Source organism: Thunnus thynnus, chromosome 2 (assembly GCF_963924715.1).
Source record: "Thunnus thynnus chromosome 2, fThuThy2.1, whole genome shotgun sequence".
Taxonomy (NCBI): domain Eukaryota; kingdom Metazoa; phylum Chordata; class Actinopteri; order Scombriformes; family Scombridae; genus Thunnus; species Thunnus thynnus.
The window spans coordinates 28,411,029-28,434,850 of NC_089518.1; the positions used below are offsets into that span (position 1 = coordinate 28,411,029).

General features: G+C 40.3%; 2 protein-coding genes across 3 annotated transcripts; one reads left to right on the plus strand and one right to left on the minus strand.

Annotated features, from left to right (window-relative positions):
- The first annotated feature begins 1,141 nt into the window (after positions 1-1,141).
- On the plus strand, positions 1,142-14,644 carry si:dkey-178e17.3 (somatomedin-B and thrombospondin type-1 domain-containing protein). 2 transcript variants are annotated; one of them, XM_067614635.1, is made up of 5 exons: positions 1,142-1,680; positions 9,578-9,763; positions 10,256-10,346; positions 12,438-12,596; positions 13,141-14,644. In XM_067614635.1, exons 1-5 carry the CDS (start codon positions 1,431-1,433, stop codon positions 13,244-13,246), a joined length of 792 nt encoding a protein of 263 aa, XP_067470736.1. In that variant the 5' UTR covers positions 1,142-1,430; the 3' UTR covers positions 13,247-14,644. The 2 variants fall into 2 exon arrangements, with proteins under 2 accessions (XP_067470736.1, XP_067470746.1); XM_067614645.1 differs by having other exon boundaries at positions 9,581-9,763.
- Positions 14,645-17,902: 3,258 nt separating this feature from the next.
- Positions 17,903-23,754, minus strand: snap29 (synaptosome associated protein 29). Its single transcript, XM_067614691.1, has 6 exons — positions 23,646-23,754; positions 22,625-22,858; positions 22,308-22,498; positions 19,876-19,961; positions 19,685-19,789; positions 17,903-19,345 (listed from the first exon to the last, which is right to left on the minus strand). Exons 2-6 carry the CDS (start codon positions 22,856-22,858, stop codon positions 19,185-19,187), a joined length of 777 nt encoding a protein of 258 aa, XP_067470792.1. The 5' UTR covers positions 23,646-23,754; the 3' UTR covers positions 17,903-19,184.
- Between the last annotated feature and the right edge of the window lie 68 nt (positions 23,755-23,822).

Below are 23,822 nucleotides of genomic sequence, written 5' to 3' on the forward strand. Positions count from 1 at the left end.
ATTTTGTCCCCCATCACTTACATAGTAAATGCATTTGAAGAAGATCTTCTAATGGTCAGTATGAACATGAAGAGCGATGACAGCAAGAAAAAAACTGTTTCAATGTTCATTTGGGCACCTGACCGTTGTTTTAAGACAGACTTGAAAAAACTGTGAACCTGTCCTTTAAATTGTCACCTCTGACTGATTTACTTTACATTTTTCTTCTAATACTACTACTTGAAACTCAATGTGAAGCAGGTGATTTACTTTTAATTTCCCCCTACTCTGTAATATTGCTGCCTTAAGCAAAGTAGGGAATTTGACTTTCCCTACAACAATGCAGATTTTCTTTTGTCTTTTTCGCTTTTCTGCGCTTTTACAGTATCCGCCCTTTGCTCTGCTTCTCCCCCAGTCTCCATTCACTCAGAACCAGTGAAGGGTGAGTAATATTATTGTTCTCTGGTCTTTCTCTCAATAGGATGGATGCTCTTAGTTCTATGGGGTGAGTGGAGATCATTTTGTTGCTGCTGCTCAAAGGGACCTCGTCACCTTCCGCATCAGCTGCTGCATGAATCTTATTTTCATGTAAACTTCTTTTTTTATTTACTGATTGGATATAAAGTGGCTGCGCCGCTGTCCGTGGTGCTGAATTAGATTTTTTGATCGGAAACTAAAGTTATCTGAGCCGTTTAAGATACTTTTCATGCGTTGTTTACAGATACTGTGTTGGAAAACACGTCGGATATTGTTTTTTGTTTTCACTTGAGGGTGGATATTTCGGGTTACTTTACATGTTTTTGGATCCAGTTTTTGGTGCAACGGAGCAAGTCACTATAAATGCTCCCATTAGGGCTTATTTTATGTGCTTTGGCAGCCTTTCCCCAAAAAATGAACTGGCTTTTGTTTTGCATCGTACTTGTATCTTGGCAGCAGCGGTGGTCCAACACCTTTGAAGAGAATAATACACATTCTGTAATGCCACTCATGTGTTGAGTTACATCTTGCGCAAACAAGAGAGAGAGAGAGAGAGAGAAAGACAGAGAGAGAGAGAGAGAGAGAGAGAGAGAGAGAGAGAGAGAGAGAGAGAGAGAGAGAGAGAGAGAGAGAGAGAGAGAGAGAGAGAGGTTGGTACTGTAAGTCTTTCCTAATAACCAACAGTAGCTCAAAGGGGCGGTGTCCGACAAGCGGATAGAGGAGAGCTGGTGCGCACAAACAGGCTCCACTTTTACGCATCAGTGCTTTATGTAGGTGTCAAGGCAGAAGAGATCCAATTTTCTTCACGGGAAGGACAATGTTGCACTTGGAATTTATATAGATAATACCATCAGTTTCTTTTAAAAAAATACAGTATATATACCTATTTCAGTTTTAAGCGCCATCCAGAGTGAAGCATACATCACCGGAGAGGGTGTGCGTGTGGAACAAGTGAACACAGAAAAGTTTCCGTCATGGGAGCGCATGGATGGAGCTCAGCGCGTCTTGGGTTTGTCGTTTTTGGATATTTAGCGTTTTTCTGCGGGGTGATTGTTCCACAGGCTGAAGCGGGCTGCAGGGAGAGGGACAACCCAAACTGCTGCACCGGCCGAAACAACGAATGTTTTGAATACACCAAGAGAAAAACAGTGTGCTACTGTGATACCTACTGTCAGAAAACTGGAGATTGCTGCGAGGATTATCAGCGTGTGTGCCAAATATCTGGTGAGTTGCTTGTTCCGTCCTGGTCAATGAAATTTGACATCTAATAACTTCAGATTTTAATTTTTTTTTCATGACCCCTTGAGGCTGTTTTGTTTATTCCAGCTCTGTCCTTTCCAGTGACCTCCTGTTGTTCATCCTTGTCCAGTTTGAGCCAGGGGTGGCTGGCATTGAGGTGACACGGAGACAGTGAGACATACTACACATAGCTGTGTCTATTGCGCCCATTATGGTTGTTTGTTTTAAGTTAAGAGCTAGAGGTTATATGTAGGGGGTTGCTGGGAGGGTATCTCCAGTCTATAGTGTATTTTCCAACGGCAGGTTGTGTGTGTTTGTGTGTTTTAGTTTGTAGGTTTGACCCTTGGCCTTCACATCAAAGCTTTAAAATGCACAAAGTGGACATGAAGTGGTTGGACAGTGAAGACAACAACAAGTTAATGCAGGGAATAAATACTCTTTGAATCAAGATATCAAGGTCATCAAATCCACAAAATCCTTAAAATGTGAGTTTGGGTAACCGTCTAAAAGCTCCTCTCATGATCCTGGCCAATGCTATATATGGACAAATGAGGGAATGGGCACCATGGGAACAGACTGCCAAAGATGGTTAGGATTATAGTAGAGCTGTCTCTGAGAAGTGACAGACAGGAAACACTCCAACCTGTAACTGAGGCAGCTCTCATGTTGAAACATCTTAAGTTCATGTGGACCGATTATCTATGTGTGAATGCACTCAGAGTGGGATCCTTGTCTTAAGTGCACACTAACAAGCACCTACAGGGACATTCAAAGAGCACTTAAACACTGCAGTGATCCCTCTATTTAGGCACATTCAGTTTATACATAGTGAACCTGTGTTTGAGTGTGGTATCTGTGCAGTGATGTAAACAGGCTGGCTCATCCGGATATTAGTCAGTTACTTTAAAGTGTGTACAAAAGTACTGTGATGGAAGCACTAGTACACTTTATTACTTCACTGTGTTTACAGCAAAGATACCTGAACCAATTGTTAATCACTGTGTCACCACAACATACTCACTGCACTCATCTTCATACTAGTTGTGTCTTTGCACATTTAAACCAGTTTCGTTCTACTTTTACTGCTAATCTTTTCTTAAAAGCATATAACTTTATTAGATTGAAGTTTGAATGCAGTTTTACAACTTGGGTATCCTTTCATTTTAGGTAAAACAGTCTTTAAACTTGCATGATCCATCTCAGGCATCCTCATGCCTGCCTTTATTTTGATCAGTGTGGTGTTATTGTTTTTTAGTGCGGACCTTTCTGGTACAAATTTAATTGCATTAGACTATGTTAAAGTGTGAAAATGTTTAGTTGTAATGTAAATAATATACAATTTGTAGTAAATGGGCTAAAACATGCAAAAACACCTGTATGGCCCTTTAAATGCTGTCAAATCTGTGCAGAAATTGTAGAATTTCAGTTTGTACTTTTGTACTGACAAGCTCTTCTCATCAGGGTATTAGAGGGCAGATTCTGCCTGGAAAAAGATGTTTCTTGCAGTGAGGCTCTTAAATTATAAATGAACACGCATTGCAATGTTGCTAACAGCAGAGGTGTGGCTACAGGCAACTAAAACCTGGAAGAAATATTGCAAACTCTACAGTAATTTGTATTTCTATCCATCAATTAGTCAGAGGCATGTAGAGACAGCAGTTATCATCTCGCAACCAGCTAGAGTGGATTCTAGGTATCACTTGATCCATCCCATGTGTCTGCCAAGCTGAAAATGAACAGAGAAAGCACAGGACCTCAGCCAGCATTGAGTCATCACTGCACTGTTTAACAGCAGCTGGTCCCTTGGAGGTCAGCTAACGGCTGCCATGTGCAGTGGTTCACTCACGTGTCAGATGAGGATTTTAGCACCGTAGACTTCATGTGTCTGTCTGGCGGGTCAATCCGAATGTGACACAGAACAGAATAAAGCAGATCTCTGTTTGGGACCACATGATGGTGTGATGCAGGTGTGTTAGATTAAACAATCTTCCCCAGATGAATGAAGTTACTGTACAGAATAACTGTAAATCAAGACATGTCTGCTGAATATTGTGTCTTGTGTTTTTATGGTTCTGCAGTCTTGATGGGGAGAGATGAACTTGGCCATACCCTTTGAACCCCTGTACGGATCAATGAGTGTTTAGTGATGCTGAGAAAAACACTGACTTCCCCCTCTCTGCAACCTGAGCATCTTTACAGTATAAACACAGCATGCAGCTTGCAGCTTGTCTCAGCTCCATCAAAGCCCCTGATGTTTTTCTTACCCACATCAGACTCAGACTCTATCTGATTCTGATTCTGATCCTGGAACGCATCAAGGAGTCTGTCTGTGTACTGTCTTTCACAGTCTGTAATTAACCTGTGTCAGCTGTGGCCGAGCAAAGGGCTCAGAGGGGGTGACATCAGGGGAGACAAAGAGCGACAGAGAGACTGTTTGCACCACTTAGACACAAACACTTATAGCTCTTCAGAGTGTGATACCACTCTCTCCAGAGATGTCGCTCAAATGAAGTATCTGGCAGGAATGCATGTGTTATGTAAACAGTTTGGATGATCCTTCTGTACACCTACTATTTCATAGCAACAGATGAGTAATGGCACATGTCAGATTGTATTGCTCTGTTAAGGGCTACAAGTCAAGTAGAGTCAGTGGTGGAATCTTTAAAAGGGAATAAAATCCACTTTACAGTAGAATAACTTAATAAGATGTGTCATGCATTTCTGGCAATATACTGGTCTCTTTCTGCACCAGACTGGCAGAATGTACCACTCACTGGGCTGTTCTTGGGTTTATCTTCAAGTTGTCAAACTGGAAAAAAAGATGGAGTTGCCGGAAAAAGCTAACTTCACCTTAATAATCTGTGAAAATAATACATTTGAGTCTTTTACAGTCATGTTTATGTTTAGGTCTACAAAGTCCAGTCTGAACAGCTGTTCTCAAGGTTATGAAAGTTGATAGGCAGCAAATTGGCACTCACTCAAAAATCTAAATAACTCAAAAAGGGCTTTTTGTCATCTGCACCATCTAAACTACCTATAACATCTGCATAATTTGCAGATTGGTCTGATTTCCAGCTGCTGAGGTTGATTCTTATTGGATGTTTTCCAGACTCATAGCTGGAAAACTACTAAATTAAGATCACAAGTATTTCTGCCTGGCCTGGAAAGGCTAAGTGTTCTGCGGTGCATTTTTATCTTTCTAATAAATGGACACAAGATGTTTAAACGTCATCAGTTTATTTCCAGTTCGGCTGCAGAAAGTTTTTCCAACTAAGCAACGACAAGCTTCTATTTTTAGAGTCAGTTCTGTACAAAGAGAGCGTATTTCTAAAAATACAGAGAGATGCATCAAAGAAGAGGCAGAGAAGAAGATGCATACTTCTGCAGAGACAGTATATTAGAATTCAGTGCAGTGCCAATGCAGCCTCTTCTATAAGACATAAGAGTTATTTTTTGACTGGATAAACTTTCACTTTCTCCACTGTGCAGTGCTATTTTTACAGGGCTCTAAGAGTTGTTAACAGACATTCTGGGAAATGCAGAAAATAGCTGCCTAAATCTGAAGAGGTGGAGGCCTTCTAAAGAAAAGTGGATACACCAATGAGTTCAAAATACAAGTAGGGAGTTGTTTCCTGTTGTAGGAGTACTTTTGGTACATCACATAATTTCCACCTCTGCTGTACAGTAGGCCTTTAATTGCTCATTCTTCATCATAGACTCTAGAGATCAAACTGGTCTGCGGGAGGATGGAGGGGGCAGCTCCTCTCCTCTCCTTCTATGGCATCTGGTAGTTCTCACTTCAGCAGGAAGACACCAGAGGTTTGCTCACCATTCCTCTGTCTCTCCGGCAGGCACTTCTGCTTGTCTTCCTTTCCTCTAGGGCACTGTATGTTGTCATGCCATGATGTTTGCTTCTTTCCACTTACGTTCACTCCCTTTTTTTTCTGTTTTACTTCCCACGTGTTCTTCCTTTGACCTCAGTGAGTAGTGAATATTTTTAGGCTGAAACAGGCCAGCTGTTGTAAATTCTGGTACCAACAGTCCAGTTTCTCCTGCACGCACTCCACAATAGACACTTCTGATTGCAAATTTGACATCCATCATCTGGCCTCCTCATGAGCAGAAAACACCAACATTGTATTGTTTGTTCAATGTTAAGTGCAGATTTACCCAAATTACGAGCACGTGTTATCTCACTTAGTGGTGTCTAGTCATGCAGTTAGTTTTGGGTTTATTTTCCCAGATTTTTCAGATATCTTTTTCTGACATTTCAACCTCCATTCCCTCACAATGGAGGTGAATAAAATTTTGTTTATTAAAAATTCAACAGCAACATCTCTTTCCAAAACACTGCTTTATTTATGTCGAACAGCGCAGTTTAGGATTACTCCCAAAAGACATTTTAAGTCTGTTAATGTGTTTTTGTGAGATTTTTGCAACGTCTCAACTGAAAAGTTGTTCATCAGACAAAGTTCAAACCCAGGGTGGCTGTGTGTATTTTCCTTTGCATTCTTCAAATTGTTTTTTATCCAGAACCTTAAGCAATATGAGGGAGAAAAGCCAACACCACAATGCTCATTCCTGAGATGTTATTTACTCTGAACAAGAGTATTTTTTCTATTCCACTTATTTTCTCTTTTTGCTTCCTTTTTCTTGGTTGTTGTTTCCTTGCTGGTAAGGAGTGGAGCCATCTCTTACGTGTTTGTGTATAATGTCTTGAGTTATTATCATTATGGTATGACAAAGTGTTTGGAGGCCATCCAATGCAAATACACAACAATTTCACAATTTCAACTGAAAATCTGTTACAGCTGTGTTTGTAATGAATTCTTTGAATTAGTTGGTTTATTTGGTTCCTCTTTTCAAGGTGTCTACAGGAAACATTTCTGTGTTATCCTGTTATTAGGGTTTAGTGCCGTGTCCTTCACCCTATTAACAGGCTTATAGTTCTCCCTTGTGTTGCCCAACATTATAATGCTTGTCTGATGGGGCCGAGGCCCAGCTCTCTACATGGGAGAGAGGGTGACTGTGGAGGTGCAATGGTCCTCCAGAGCAGCTGGACATCTGGGTCCCATCAGAGAGGGGGAGGCAGTGTGGGGGGGCGAAGAGAGGGGGTGGGAGAGTGAAAAAGAGGACTTAAAAAAAGGAGACAGATGGGGAGAAAGAACAAGGGAGGGCACGGGACAAAGTGAGAAGAAGATAAAGCAAATTGGCAGGGCAGGTCTGATAACTCTTTTGTTGTGAAACCCTAAAATGGAAGCAGAATTCAGGGAGAGAGAAAGAAAAAGCAAAGGAAAGCCAATCTGAAAAGACAGATAGTGCGCTATTATCTCCCTGTAACAAGTGTGACTGGAGATTGGCTGACAAGTCAGGAGATAAAAGTGCTGATGTTGGATACACATTCAGACATTGGGTTCATTTAATGGCATTTGTCTGAAGCTCTGCCAACTGCCAGGAGAATTAGCCATACTACCATAAAATCCCTCCAAAAAGCTCATATTACTCTCAATTATACTCTCAATTATTTCTTAACAAAAGCTGATTTTAACTATAGCGAGCACAGTTTTAATCTTCCTCCATACAGCTTACATGCTTTAACTTTTGCATGTTTTGTGGCTGGTATTTTTTAAATTTATTTTTCCAGTTTCCAGTTTCAAAGGTCACAAAACATTAGAAAATACACAACTAAAGTTTGCAGATAAAACATTGTTTCTGGTTAATTCCACAAGTTTCCTTTGAGGGGAAACTTACTTGAAAAAACTTTGAAAGAATATCAGCTGTTTGAAAAGACAAAACGCTGAACATGCTGACAACGACGACCAGTTGTTTCCTGTATTGGGGTCAGGGGTCAGAAGTGGTGGCACGCTTTCCAACTGGGGACTTTCTTGTCAACAATGGGGACAGGGGACACCAGTGGCTGTAAGCTCTGAGGGTCAGGCTGTGTCAGACTGTCAGCAGGGTTATCATGTGGGTGGTGGGACTGTCACACTGGTGGTACCAGAAACAGAGTGGGGGGACCACCACAGTTTGGTAATTACCTTCTGACCTCTGGTGGCTCAGGGGGCCGGTGAGCTGAGACTTCCAGACATGGCTTTAGTCCTGTTTGTGTGTATGTCGGTGTTCATCAGGGGGGTAATAGTTCTGTTCCCCCTTGGGTGCGGGAACCCGCCGACCCTATCGGTTTCATCACACACCCTCTGCAGTAAAGACCTCAACTGCCCACGTAGCTCATGTTTTCCCCTTTTAACAGCAAAATAAAAAATGGGCCTGTGATCGTCAGAGGATGTAGAAGAGGGAAGGAAAGGCGAGGAGACAAGAGTAAGGATATGAGGAGGAGGAGGAGGAGGCATGAGCAGGAAGTTGAAAGGGTTGTGGTGTCTGGTTCGATTACTCCCTTTAGAATTCTTTGGAAAAAAGTTCATGTCTGTGTGTTTTAGAGTGATGACTGAAAATGGAACAAGCCCAAGTGGGTGGGTTTATCTGACAAAAATTGTTTTCGATGTGTGTGTATGTGTGTGTATGTGTGTGTGTGTGTGCGTGTGTGTGTGGTGATCTGGGAAAGGCGGGTGTCAGGTGGGCAGCACTAATGTGCAGGAATGCAGAGATTCCACAGTGGCTTTGTGGATCGGCTGTGTCACTGAGACAGCCACCCCCCCTCCAAAACCCCAACAGGACCATGGGAATGAACAGAACAGGCGGCACCTTGAAAGCTCTCTCTCTCTCTTTCTCCTGTTCACACACACATACGTATTGACTTGCAGCATTGTGCTGTGGGGTGAGTGTGTATTATAAAGACAGAGCGAGATAGATTAGATGGCAAGGGAGGATTAGATTCAGTTATGGTATATTTATCCTCTCCCTCCCTATAATTTCACCAAGAACTTCTAAGAGCTTCAAGCTGTGTGCACCTGCTCTTATTGTGCTATTGTCTACACTGAAAAAAATCAGAAGCTCCACACCATATATAACAAGCTTTATGAAAAAAGTATCCTTGCGTAAATGTGTATTTTTGATTTTGTTAATTTGTAAGTGTTTGAGATTATTTTCTGCCTCTCTCCTTTGTTCATATGTTTATGAAGTGTGCACTTCCTCCCTAAAACGGGGCTGATAAATGTCTGCAGCTATTAAATCTCTGTGTTAGACAAGGCTTGATTACTGCTGGAGACTCCTGGCTTTGATCAGAGCAGCCATCTAACTAATACAGCTTCCTCTTAGCCTGATGTAATTGGCTAAATCAGCCTACTGAATGGGACGCCTGATTGCTGCTGCTCCTGTGTGTGTATGTGGTGTGTCGTGTTTGCTGCTGTGCGTGAGTGTGGGGCAAAGGGAAACCAGAGAGAACAGGATGCAAAATTAGCCTTTTATTTAAATTGCCCGACACATTTGACCTAGGTCACAGACTTCCTGAGTCTGGCGTTTGCTGATCTGACATTAGTAGATGGTAATGACCCATGTCACTCGTTTGCCACCCACTTACCTGAGTAAATGTTCAGCAGTTCAATACTGTGTAAGTCTTTAACTGGGTGTGTGTTGCGGCTCACACTTTCAGTCATGCAGTTCGACATGACAGCACAGATTAGCGGAAAGTTAACAGCTATTTCTGGGGTAAAGATCAATTCTTTTTTCAAAATAAGGCCACTTGTCATGCTAGGAGAGCTGGAAAAAGCTTCTCATAAAAAATGTTCTTTCTCTTCTGCTTTCATGCTTTTAAATCTTCCTGAACTGAAACTTACCTTCCCAAAATGTATTTGACCTTCCCTGAGAAAACCTGTAAAACCACCTAAAACATCATTTCTATTTCATGACTTTTACTCTATCTTTGGATCTAAAGTTTTATTATTTAAAACCTTCAGCTGATCTCTGTATCTCCCTGATTCCCTAGCAGCCATTGACTGTGTGGTGGGATCATGGGGTCCCTGGTCATCATGCACGTCTCCGTGTGGGGTCGGCAGCACCGAAAGGAGCCGCCAAGTGTCTGTTCCTCCAAGAAACGGAGGTACGCCCTGTCCTGACCTCAAACAGCGTCGAGGATGCTTTGGAAACAACGCAATATGCAGCACTGCGAAAGGTGAGAACATGACCTTTTCTTCATGCCCCTACATGCATGTTTTTGTGGATGCACGCAGGCCTGCTCAGAGAACACTGTTACATATTAAGTAGGTGTTTCAGTATTCTCTGGGGTTACTCTGGTGAACAGTTTTACTTTAAGCAACACATTTGCGCACATCTGTTCTGAGGTCTTATATCCAGCTGTAGTATTTCAAACACCTCAGTTATGCTATTAACTGTTGCATCACTTTTCCAGTAACAAAGCACCACAACACAGATAAACACTTTTCCAAGAAGACCTCCAAAGGAAACATCACTTTGTTTTGATTCATTGAGTCATTTCGAGTCATATAAAGGGATGAGCTGTTCTAGGACATGTTAACTCTATACTCCCACTGACTGTTGTGCAATTTGAAAAGATGCTCTTCAGTGGACACAGTAGACTAATTTGTCATGGTTATTTTTTTTTCTATGTCCACGTTTTTTTTACCTGCACAATTTTGATTTGCAGAGGTGGCAAAGATCCTTCCTGATTCTTTCAAGAGGAACTTCAAGGACCCTTGGAGGCGACCACACATGCTGATGAAGGAGGAGAAGGCCAGGTAAAGCCACTATTATCAGACTGCAAACAGACACACAGGACTGCTCACTGCTGACACACTCAGCCCACTTTGTTTTTCACTGTGGCGCTGGCTTTCATGTGCAATTGATGCAGGGAGTGGGGTAATTATAGCTGAACTGTTTAAGGTGCTGAATGACTGTATGTCTTGCACGGAGGGTTTTTTTTTTCAGCAACTGAGGAGTTTCATGTCAAAAATGCAATCTATGCATGTTGTGTGAATGTTTCAGAAACATATCTGATTGTAGAGTTCGAAGCACAACTATCACTCATAATTATAACCAACAATATGCTTTGTTTTCTTGCCAGCAATCATTTTATATGACAAAATGTTCAGATGTGAGCTAACACATTCTGGCATAAATTTACTTAGTTCCAGCTCCAAGCTCCAAGGCTGCATTTCAACTTCTCTAATACAGCTGGATTTTACTCCAGAGTGTGTAGCTGGTATCAGTTTTTTCTCAATTTGACTTAGTTCCAAAGGTCACTTTAAGATCAACTTTGTGCTCCAAAAGATTAGAGAATACAGACTAAGGCCAAGGTCACCATCGAACACAGAGCCTTGAAATTGCTTTGACTGTGAAACAGAGTGCCATCTTTGAATATTTGCACCACGAGCTGACCTTTACTGATAAGACAACCATAATCCATGTAACAAGTACACCCGACCAGCATAGATGTCATCTTTGATCTGAGCTGATTGCAGATGTTCTCAGAACTATGAAAAATTAGAGATGAGGGAATAAAATCGTGGCTGGTTTCCTGACAGGCCCACAGCCTTTCACACTGATTAAAATTGACATCGGATACTCTTGTTTTGAGTTAGAATGCAGAACATCAGGGGATTGGAAGTACATTACTCATAAATGTGAGCCATTCACGGATGACACAGATTTAGGGAGATTTCACACAGACATCCTGTGCAGTGAAAGTTCCCTCGTGTTGTCATGGTGATTGAATCAGGAAATGAGGAGTTGAAATGACATGAATGATGATCAGTAGTTGTCTTTGGGTCTTAAGTTATCTCTGTGAAATGATCTGAACGAGTAATATTTCATGAAGATACGGAATTGCCAGGAGCTATCACACTGCTCTTACTTTACTGGTAAGAGTTTTGTTAATATCTTTAGCTAATAATTAGGACGTTGTATTGTACAGTATTGTTCTGACACAGCATTTTTAGTGGTATAAACAGTAAGTGACATCTTTTAGGTTAAATTCAGCGGCATGAATAAGCTCAAGCCTTTTGTAAGAGATTCTGCTAAAGCTTTTCTTCACATTGCTCTACTCTTTACCTTGCTTATTCACTCAACAAACACTCCAAATCAGACCTGAATAATTATATTGCATGTTACTGAGAAAGTCTTCAGGAATCACTCTGAGGAAAAAAAAAAGAAACGTCATGCATTCTTTGACAAAACACCCCAGTGGGGATGATGTTTTGTCACAGCTGACTGAATCAGAGACATAATAAATAGTGCAGAAGTTCAAAGATGCCTGCCAGAGAACACAATGAGCAGGAAAACAAGACTTTATTATTGTTTCCAGTGCACAGACTGAGACGTGTTGATATTAGGATACCGCAGGTGACCGTGACACTGCTGGATCATCTTCAAATGAAGCAAACCTATTATCAGGAAGTTTGATTCGTCTTATGTCTGGTTATAGTCATGATGAAGCACAGACTGCTGGGCTGGATTGTCACTTGGCTTTCATCAATCAAGCCAAGTTGGATCTCTTTAACTTTTGAACCTCCTCTTGAAAGGATGTCTTTTTTTGGAGTGTTTAAACCTACCTAGCCCATTTTCCATTTGCCAGGATTTTCAGGAACAGTCCAAAGCTTAATTCAAAGGTCAGGGCATTAGATGTTGAGCTCTCAGCTACAGAGTTGTGTGAGCAGCACCCTGCTTAGCTCTCACAAAATTACTTTTAGGTTTCTAAGTTCAAACACGTGTGCTTGTGTCCATGTTTGCCAGATTGATGGATCAAATATAAGTGAAACTGAAAATGTCAAATTTTAAGCAGCTGTAGCCATCAACTCTTTTCTCTCTCTTTCTTTCCTCTGTGCTTGCAGTTACTGTGTGTACCTGCGGATGAAACAGGCCAGTGCAGCGTGTAAGCTCAAACTGTGGAGTGCTCAATTGGTGAGAGAAAGGCTGGTCTGTGCAGAGTGTCAGAGTGATGCCATGTCAAAATCAGACCGCTGTGGAGGAGACGGCCTGGAGAGCACCAGGTAATCCAGACAAATGAAAGAAAAGTCAAGTTATTTTCATCCATTACACTGCTGAGACCTGTGTAGCTTTGAATCTGCAGACTGGCTGGAAAAAAAGCTTGGTAGGGATGGAGAATTAGCAATTATTCTGCTTCATTTGACTTCTTCCATAAAGGTTGATAATGACTTAGTTAAGTTCAATTAATTAATGTCTATTGGATTAAGTAGCTGCTGCTCTTAAAGGGAAACATCTTCTCCATTACTTACTTATTATTTATTCATTTGGAAGCCAGCAAATTCATACACGTGACAACATTACATTTAGTTCGACTATTCATCAGGTTTTGGTTAAGTGTAACAGTTTATTACCTCAATTGGTTTTTTGACACTGTAGGTAGGAAAAATTGTAACGTTCCTAAAAAACTGAGGTGTCCCTTTAAGCCCTGTAAATGCTGTAAATAATATATATACCCTGATGTCATTCTTTTCATAGATAATGCCAACAAAAAAACATTTTTCTCACACTGAAATTGTTACATGTCTGATATAGTCCTTTATTTCCTAGAACGTTCTGGGCAGCAGCTTCAGTCCCGGGCTGTCATGGTTCCTGGGTGCGGGAGTCTTCTTCTGAAGGCTGCCGATGTCCTCCCTACTCTGTGCTCTTTGTGTGAGCCGCCACACAACCACCAGATATCTGTATGCAGGGACGAGATTGCCCTCAACAACTCCTGCTAAACTGCCAGCCAAGTCAGACCCTTCCGATCCAAATTACTGGATGGGTAACTCAAGGAGATCAGCAGCATCCTGCCACTTTTTCCTTTCACCTCATACTCAGTACTGTATACACTATTAATAAGCACACAGAAATTCTTGCATTTAACTTCAGAATTTACAGCCACGTTATGTACTTTTTCTCCTCCAAAGCACAGCAACATCTATATGCCTTTTTACCTCTGAATCTTTGCTATCTACCTCCATCAATGCAAGTGCATTTGATAATGCATAATGTATAAATATATAAATATATTATTTTGCTTTATACATTTTCTACTTTTGATTGTTATGTGTAATGCATTTGTGTCTATATAGCTACACTTTTTTGTATCCAACAGTTTAACACCAAACAGCAGTTGCTGCACCCAGTTTAAGCCCCAATCCAAAGGGTCCTAAATCACCAGTGGGTTGGAGATGCTAAAAAACTGGTCCATCCAAATTGTACCCATTGCTAGAATCCCTGAGTCAAAAATATTTGTGTCTTACAGTTTTGTCCTCATTAAGATTTCTTCTCATCTAAAACATTTTACCAGCAAGTCAAGTCAAATATCAGGTATGATCAGTTGATTCTCAGGTGCTTAGATTTGTGTCTTTGTGCATTAAGGTCCCTCTTTCATGTCTGCCCCTTCTGATGGTCAGTCACTGATTGTTTTAGTAGTTTAAAGTGACTCATATCTAAAATATATCCCATCTGTTTAGAGCTAATATTGTTGGAGAGGAAAGAGCCATTTAAGAGAATTTCAGTGTGGTTCTCTATGTCCTCTGTGTCCAAGACAAGGAATTTCCTCATAACTATGTTTTCTCTCACTCCCTGCTGAGAAATCCTGTTACCTTGACAAGGGAGTTTTATCAGCAAAGTATCATCCAATATAACCATCGCAGGCAGCCATGTTACTCCCATTTTATTAATTAACTGAACCTCCTCCCAGCACTCCCCTGAGCTTCTTGGAAAGATACGTGTCTGCCCTCTGACCGGCACTTCTTTCTCCTCTCTCTCTCTGTCTATGTGTTTTCTTTAGAAGAAACACCAGATTAACTACAGTGTTACATTCTTGACTTAAACAACAGGCTCATTTTATGCCTTCCTACATCTTTCATACTGCTGGTTTAAGAAGAGGACAATTGTACCAGAAAATGTCTTTTCTTTGTGGAAAGCTGTGACTTTCTCTTTCTCTCCCCCTGTCTGTGTCTGTGTTTGTGTGTTTATTTATTATAAAACAAGTGATGATTTTATTAGTGCAGCACGGCATACTCTGTACACTGTCCATTAGTGAAAATAAACAACTATACAGTCATTTCTCCCCCTCCTGTCATATTTTCTTATGTAGGTTTTTAATTGCAATGAACTAATATCTTTGCATTCAGATTAATCTTGAAGCTGCTATTTTACTTTCTTCGTTACACAGACCACAGACTGTTAGCATTGCTGGCTTTCTCCCCTCTGCAATTACCGCTGTGAGCAGTACTAAGTATATCCCTCAGACTGACCAGTGTTTACATGCAGCAGCTCACAGTTAAAAGAAGAGCGCAGTTGAACATACATAACTTAATGCAAACATGTACCCATCAACATATTTTTGCTGCATTCTTCGCATTCTGTCTTTTGGTGTAAACGGGACGACGACGTAGTAAAATGACAACTTATGTGTATCATCATGTTTTTAGCGCCACATTCTCCTACAATTTGGGGGATGTTTTTGTGATGTAACTGCCAGAGATGATGTGTGGACAGACTAAACATCAGGCCTGAGAAAGTGGACAGTTTACAATCTCTGTAAATTTAAAAAAAAAATCATACTTTTTGTCAAGAACAAGAAGCCCGATTTAAAAACCAGCTTTCTTTCTCCTTTATGTGATATATGGAGTAGTTAACTGAAGATGGAGGAGGGGATGTCTAAACCTTGACTCTGACCCTGAAGGTTGTTTATGAAGCCATTGCTCCTTGCCCTTGCTGATAGTTTCTACATATTTACCACCCGCACATAAATAATACCAATTAAACCACCATATCAGAGCCACAGCCTTCTAATGGTTTCTATATTATCTTGCTTTGAGATCAAAAACCTTGAATACATCCCTTGTATTGCTCATTACTCAGGTTATTTACTCTACCGTATGAAACCTTTCATCACAAGCAGGTGTGTAACCAGGAAGGTAAAAAGACTCAGCAGAGGAACTGTACTGTACATATGCTACATATTAAGGCTTTAAGTTGAGAAAATATTAAAGGCCATTCATTCTCTTTATAAATTAAGTGCTTTTTTGTCTGGAAAATGGAAAATAAACATAGAAAAATGTGAAACTCTGCTGTGTACTCAATTATGCAGTCATGACACTGATCTGAATGAGACAAGCAAGATCTAACACGTAAGTCACACATATAAGTCCTTTGAGAGATATTTGTACTCCTGGCTACTTTCATGTGTTTCATCTTGAACTTCACCTCCTCCATTAATCTCCCCAGCCGTCCTCCCCCCTTTTTCTGCACTCCTCCCTCATCCCTCTCCCCAGCTCCCTACCAAACTCCCCTCCGTCAGCACAACTCTTTATTTTCTCTTACTACAACAGTGGCAATAGAGTGCTGTCAGCCTGACAGTCCATCCCTTCTGAAGCAGGCTTTACCCCCCTGGCTGCCCTGCCTCTGCTGCTAACCCGCTTTCCAAAGGGCAGGAAGGCCCATCTCTGGCCCAGTGCCTGATGGGCTCCGACAGCAGTGTGTTCTGGGATTACGCCCGCTGAAAAGGGGGGCATTCCAGCACCGACGGCCTTTGTCACAGCACGGCCACTGTTTGCTTTTGACAAGACAGCTGTTCAAAGCCCTCCCGGCCCCCACGGATGGCGTGAAGGGAAAAGAACCCAGGGGTGACTTCCGTTTATTGGTGGTGTCGGTGGATGTGTGGTACCTGAGGTGGCTTCAGCAGCAGGTTTATCTGTGGCGTCAGTTTGTGCACCTAATAGTCACATTATTCTAACTGTACATGATCACCTCCAGTCACAAATGTGTTTTGATTATTGTTACTTCACCTGGATTTTTGAGCTTCACTGTGCAGAATGATGTATAATGCAGAGTTTGACACTAGACGGTTGTTTTCACATTAATCTGCTGGAAATGGAAAGTTTCTCTGTGCTCACCTTAAGTCTGAGTTTAAGGCGTGTACCTATGAGCATGATATATGACATGACAACACACTGAGAATGGACTTTTCAGTGAAATAGTAAACATCTTGTGTCCAGAAGTTAAACCTCTCAAATGAAAAATATTTACTTATCCAGAGAACCTGGATTTTTCATGTGGGGTTAAAGATTTTAAGTATTTCTAACCAACAAATTGAACTTTTTCTTTTATGGAAAAACCATATCAGACACATTATTATTCAAAGCAAATTTTGAAAATTTCAATCCTAGAGCTACAAAGATGTTCCAACCAGGTTTTTCTTTTCTCTTTTCTTTGACCCAAATAAAGATGGCAGCTGGTCAAGCAAGCTGAATTTGTGTGTCACTGCACTGCTTTGTCTACCAGAACATCCTTGATGTTTTTCCTTCCCTTCCTATTGCGTAAATAATGCTGCAATTACACAACATTCAATGTTTTCATCTACCTTCCTTTTTGTCCATTTGTGTACACTACATGTGCAACAGGACTCACATGTTGCTGTGTATGGGTGTAGGAATTACAGGCTCTATACACAGGAAGTGGCTCAGAGCAGACGTCCACTTTCTTTACACCCCACGCCACAATCATCAAACACCTGTGTCCAGCTGTTCACATTCAAACACATTCATTTACTGATGAATTGAACTAATTCATCAGTCAAAGCAACAGATTGTCTGGGTAATCTACTGATGGTAATCAGAAACTATGGCTAATCAGATCATGTTATAACACTAGCCTCCCATTCAAATTCTGTCTAAAGAACATTTTGTTTCAATAACTTTGGATTTGTGTTCCCCCATACTTTATTTTGTTGCAGATTAAAAATTGGCTGCACATCAGTATTTACAAATACATATTTGTGGCCTCACAAAAAATGCTTTTTAGTCCAGACATGTAGGAGCCTCTCTCAGCTTGGGGCCCAGGGTAGTTGGTACCCCCGTTTTCCGCCCTGCATCGCCCCCGTGTTGTGTGTATATGTGTTTTTGGGAAGTCTGTACTGTAATTAGCAAGTCATTCTAATGAGGGCTTGTTGCCACTGTTGGAGCAGCTGGTCCAACACGGAAGAATGATAATGAATAGACACTTTGACAGGATGACCTAAGCTACGCACAGCAACACAGCTGGTACACCACACAGCCAATGGTAAACACACACATGGTATGACAATCTTATTTAAGGAAACTATAATCAATGTATTTTAAAATTTTCTTAATAATCCAGCTTGAAGCTGATAATATACAGTAAGAAAGCAGTAAAGTTTAGATGACTATAAAGAAGTCAAGTTTCAGCTGTAATGGTGTATTTGGAGTCAAAAAAAAAGTATTGTAGTCTACATTTATCTAAAAATATTACCCTGTTGATGCATTTTAATGCCGTAAAAAAAAATAGTAGTCTGACACTATATTAATGTATTAAGTTTAATGAATGATGAACAGTAGTATGTTGCAACATAACCTCATGCAAGTTCTATTTAAAACTGTGGCGTCACCTTGTGGTGATTTTGACTTCCTGCTCCATTTGTAACAGGAACACAGTTCATAAACACCTGAGACTCCCCTGATCCATGTTTTTATTGTGGTCTTGATGAGAATACAAGATATACATGGCGAAAACATGAATGCTCATTTATTTCCCCATTTTTATAGCTTTCATTTGTATTTTAATTTCTGAAAGTCATAAAAATGACTGATCTACCCATAACTTCCCTATACTAAGGAAGATATATATAATTATGACAGAGGGGATATTCTTTCAGTTTCAGTTTTATATTCAAAGCATATTTGTTCACATTGTTTATGCTGTTCCATCTTTCACTCAATCCCACCCTGCAACATTCAAATACAATATTAATCTATATCAACAATGTGTAAAATTCAAGGGAAAGCACTGAACATGAGCATAAATCAAACAAGAATTTCAGAAGATCAAACAAAGTGAAGCATCTTATACTGAGGAAATGTACCAGTGGAGGCAGAATCACGGCACAGAAACAAATGTTTTTGCCTACTGTACATACATATCACATATAAGGCAAATGTGACTTGAGCAGACTGCCAAAGTGTTTTTGTACATAGCTGAATGCAGGTCCAGAGTTAGTGTTGACATATCAACAAACACTAACAACATTCCAGTTTAGGACAGAAGCCGTGTTCAGTTTTTCTTGATCGCCAAAGTGATACTCTGATCCTCTAACCAACGCAAATTCACCTGACTACAAACAGAGCTTTTATCTAGACACACAGTCCCTTCGATCTAAAACACACATGGGAGTCTTCCCTTCATAGCACACAGGTAAAATAATCACAGTTATATTGAGGTGGGGTGTCTCCAAAAGGCATGTGCGAGTGTGGGCGGGACAGAATTCACTCTATCAATGTATCACTATAAAACTCAGTGATTGGAGGAATTTTCAGGCAAACTCAGACTGGACAAAACTGAAACATAAATGAATTGGGAATTACCAGTCAGTCATTTAAGAATAAAATAATGTGAATAAAAAAGGGTGTTCACTTGTTTATCTGTCAGAGTTACATCTTCCAATTCATTAAAAACAAAACAAAACAAAAAAAACAAAAAAAAACAAAATCAAGGAGTAAGTTTATTCGACAGAGGCCAGGATGGAAGCCAAGTGAGAGGATGCTGTTGTTCCGACTCTGTGAGGTGAGTCCAGAGCGCTTGTTTCATTTGAGGTTTTTAATCTGTTGGTTTGTGTTGTGGATCTTGACCTCCATCTTGTCCGCTTTATTCAGCAGAGCATCAATGGAGGCGTCCTGGTCGTCAATCTCGGACTGGAGACCCAATCCGAGGTTCTTCAGCCTTTTCAGGCCATCACACATTTCATCTAGATGATTCACAAGTAAGATCTGATGTTAGTCGATTGGACTGTGGATTGGCGATACATAAGTTTCTTTTATATATTAGAAATAATGAAATAATGTGTTTTGATGTAGAGGTAAATTTAAAAAACATTTGTAGTCTATTTAAATTTATTTTTTACATAAAGAATTACAAAAATTACACTTATATTATCTAGCAAAGCTAATAGGATTATAATAGAAATAACCAAAAGTGTCACCCCTTTGTGCCTGTCTTGTGATTGCATTTTATATTACTGTATACTATAATAAAGTCTAAAAAAATAAGGAAATTTAAAAAAAAGAAAAGAAAAAGATATTCTTACCTAAGTTTGTATCCAGGGTCTGGTGAGCCTGCCTAAGTTGTCTGTTCTGAGGGTATCCATTCTGTCTGGATGAGGTATCATCTACTGATGCAGACGCTCCAAATCCTGCAACAAACAAAGCAGATATGGTGTCAGTCAGTTCTCAGTATAATTAAGCTATCATGAGATTCTTGTGCAAACTCTTACTATACCTCCTGTGTCCAGCTTTCTTAGGTTGGGGTGACTTGCTTGGTACTTATCTTCATGTTCTCTGCTGCCAGACAAGGCACTCTGTAATCTGACAAAACATGAGAAATTGAGATAAGGATTGCTTAACTATTCTGTGAAGGATAGTCAATGACAAGAACCTAGGAATGGTACATATTTTATGGAATACCTTTACATGTATATACAAAGAAACTCATGATGTAAGGATAGGATAGGTATATTCTACATGAGGTTTTACATGGCTTTGATCCAGTCTTCTAGTAGAGGATGGGCTGAGTTGTGAAAGTGTTTCCTTTAGGATTATTTTGCGGGGAGGGGGGGGGGGGGGGGGCATGTTTGTTGTGGGGCGGGCATGTCATGGATACGGATATGTGGTGTTGACAATGTCATCATAGATGTGTGTAGTAAGGCGGTAGTCCGTATTGGTATATTTCTCTACACTGAGCTGAAATAAAACGAGCGCACATAAATAATATAATAAATGTTAACAATATTTATTTACAACACATAAAGAAATGTAGTCCTTATGGATGGATAGCTTGACCAATAAGTCTCTATCTTAAAAACAAATCTCGATTCTCACACTGTCTATTTGGTTTAAACTGACTTATGGGGAATTAATTTGCTCAAGTCAACAACAGTTTGACTTATAGATGAATCAGTCAGATGAATGATGAATCAGCATTTTCTGTTTCCTAATAACTGGACACTATCTGCCAATTTCAGCGCTGTGTTTACAACCGCTTAAGAAAACACCGTGTTAACAGAGTTGTTGTGTAGTGTTAGTAACTGTATTAAAATATCTGTAAGTCCTTTAATAGCAGGTTTCAATCTTGTGCTTTGACTTTTGTTTGTTAAGATGTCCTTTACTTTACATTTGGATAACAGATTATGCTTTTAAAAATGATTAAATAACAGTAATTCATCTAGATGCAGGTGTAAGTCAGACCTTACCAGTTTTTTCTGCCTCCTGCTTTGAATGTGTTCATGTCTGTCCTTCACCTGACGTCTGGGCTGCCTCTATGTGTTTCTTTTTCCTCCTTAAACTTTTTCTTTTAATCTTGAATTAGTTGCACTTTCTTCCTTTTCAATCAGTTCTTTACTTTCTCTTTGTTTTTCTTTCAACACCATTACATCCTGCAATTCTTCCTCACTTCTGTCTCCTCTCTCCTAATTCATTCACTCACTCTGAAAATGTAAAAAACCTTCCTTTTAAAAGTCTGAGTGGACATGAAGCTGAACTTTAACTTGTATGGTGTTAATTACAGTAATTGTGGACAAACAACACCCAGCAGGAATGCATAAGCAGTCAAGCTATCCATACTATCAAGCTACATCAACATTACTGTCATGTAAAGCAACAGCAGATAAACTGGACAGTTAAAACAACACTAATGTCAATTTAAAAAACTTTAGCTTAACTTCAGAGTTTTTTGCTAGCTACGTACTTCGTTGTACTTTGTCTAACAGATTACAGTTTCATACCGCACATTACAGTAAATGTCATATATCATCTGAACTCTTCTTCTGTCTCACAAAAATGGCTCCTGTCTGCCTGCTGGCTTCAGCAGGGAGGGTTTGTTTATTTTGAAATCTGTTTAGCACAACTGGGCAGTGGTTTGTTGGTGGTCCATGTTAAGAGTAACAGCTGTCTCTGTGTCTCATTAGGTCTATGATCTCATATAAGGATACAGTGATCAAATGGAAAATAAAACAAACATTCCTAGAAGCTACAACATAAACTGTGGTAGGAAGCGAGTCCAAACTAACAGCTGTACAGTGATGAAAGTCTGCGTGAACACTATTTCTGAATTTGAGAGGTGGGTAAATGGCGCTTATGTGCATTTAGCCTCCATTATGGCCCTGATTACAACACACCATATACAGTCTATGCAATACACATATGAATACGTGCGAGCCTATCCTGCTCCCGCTATCCTGCTAGTATAAGTTACATTTGTTTTTTTTGTTTCTTTCAGGAGGGGCGGGGGCATCCCGTTGGAGGGGTGGGCCGACACCGGCCAAAACAAAAGTACTAGAAATAATTAACAGCGTCTGTCTGTAAACAGAAGTAGTGAGAAATGAACCCAAATTAAGGGTATACTAAAGGACTAAGAAGGATATAAAATATCTACCTGATGAGAAGAGCTAGTACTCTGACAATCATGTCTTCCATAATTCACTGAGTCTGCTACATAACTGACTGTTCAAAAAAGGTTTTGGTGGGTGAAGTCTTTTATTTAAGGCCCTTCAGTTGTATACACAACATACTGAGTTAGAGAGCAAAGGCAAAAAACAAAGTATATTTGAGCAGTCTGTGTCTCCAACATTTTGAGTTTAAAGTATGAGAAATAAACTTCCATTTTTTCCTAAACACAGCAAAAATGATTTCAGATAATAAAGGACTGAATTCTACCTGTCGCTGGCCTCGTAGGGCTTTGGTTCCGGTGCCGGCTTTGTCTCTGGCTTGCCCTTGAAGTAATTGACCAGGCCGCCCCATACACTCTTGATACTAGTGATGTGCTTCTGGCTGGTCTTCAGGTCCTGATCCATGTTGTCCAACATTTTGTCTGTCCTCTTTAAAACCTCACCCTGACGCATTAGCTCCTACACAGACAAAGATAGAGAGAGAGGAGAATGAGAGAAACTCCGAGAATTTCTCTGTTGATTGGCATACTCTTGGAGACAATCATTTTTTTGTGTGCCAGGATAAATTGGATTAATTTGACATACCTCTGCCGTCTCCACACCCATCTTCTCTGATTCATAGATGAGGCCGAGGGAACGGTGACTACTGTCAACGGCAGACTGAGCTGTACGCATCACCTCCTGCTGGAGGTACCTCTGCCTCCTCTCTGCATCAGTCAAGCCATCATCGGGGTCGTCATCAAACCCTCTATTTTTAGGTCTAAAGTCTTCCTCATCGTCATCATCTGCAAACGGGTTGTGGGACTTTGGGTAGGCCATCTGTGGAGCAGACACAATGTGTTTTGACAAAATAATCTTAAGTCAAAGTCCAAATTACTAGTTTCTCTAGTGCTTTCAACCGTATCTCAAAATCCTCTTGTTTGTCAGACTACTATATCCAAGGTCAAGAATGAACTTTCACGCTTAACACAGTGTTTTATTTCTGTCAACAGTTAGGCAGTGGACATTTAACGATGTTTGGAATAATGATGAAATCATGTCAGAACAAAAATGGTACAGGATTAATTGACTCCAGTTTTGAAAAACAAAGGCATTCATCAAATAAAAACACCGAAATTGCTGTCTTGAACATATTGAGAGACGCTTTTCTTCATTTCACGTCATCACAAGTTAAATAGTATGGAGTTTGCACTACTTATCAAAATAAAGTTTTGCCACTTTTACAACGTTTTTGACTTGTGGTGGCTTGCATTTAGCATTTGTTAGCTTTAGCTAGCTACAACTTCCACACATTAGAACGACTTTTAAACAATGAAAAATTAGTATGTCAAACTGTCTCTCATAAATAACCATTGTCTTGTATAACCTGCCTGATGATACTTATAGTGACGGAAAGTAAAATTAACATTAATGCTAACTTAACGTTACCATATGTGCCGTTAAACCTGATGGGTGTTGGCTAGCTAGTTAACCGCTAACCTAGCTAATTTACACCAACCAAACAACCACACCCATGAGCCAACATTGACCTTTCTTCACGTAGAACAGATGATATCTAGAGCGAAACTGTGAAGAAACATAGGTTTGATCAATTTAACAGACAAACCTTTGACCGACGGGAGCCGTAGACGGTGTTGTTGCTGTATCAGCTGACTGCTAGCAACAGAACACTTCCTGTCATGTTTGGTGACGTCGCTGCTTGCTGTCCCAACGGCTAAACCTGCGCAACGAAAACGCACAAAACAATTATACTTAAGTCAGCCGTTATTAAAAAATGCATTTA

Coding starts and splice junctions, on each gene's coding strand:
- si:dkey-178e17.3 (XM_067614635.1), top strand. CDS start 1,431: ATGGGAGCGCATGGATGGAGCTCAGCGCGTCTTGGGTTTGTCGTTTTT. Junction 9,764..10,255: donor AATATGCAGCACTGCGAAAG/GTGAGAACATGA, acceptor TTTGATTTGCAG/AGGTGGCAAAGATCCTTCCT. Junction 10,347..12,437: donor ATGAAGGAGGAGAAGGCCAG/GTAAAGCCACTA, acceptor CTGTGCTTGCAG/TTACTGTGTGTACCTGCGGA.
- snap29 (XM_067614691.1), bottom strand. CDS start 22,858: ATGGCCTACCCAAAGTCCCACAACCCGTTTGCAGATGATGACGATGAG. Junction 22,499..22,624: donor TGGGTGTGGAGACGGCAGAG/GTATGTCAAATT, acceptor TTGTCTGTGTAG/GAGCTAATGCGTCAGGGTGA. Junction 19,790..19,875: donor AAGAAAGCTGGACACAGGAG/GTATAGTAAGAG, acceptor TGTTTGTTGCAG/GATTTGGAGCGTCTGCATCA.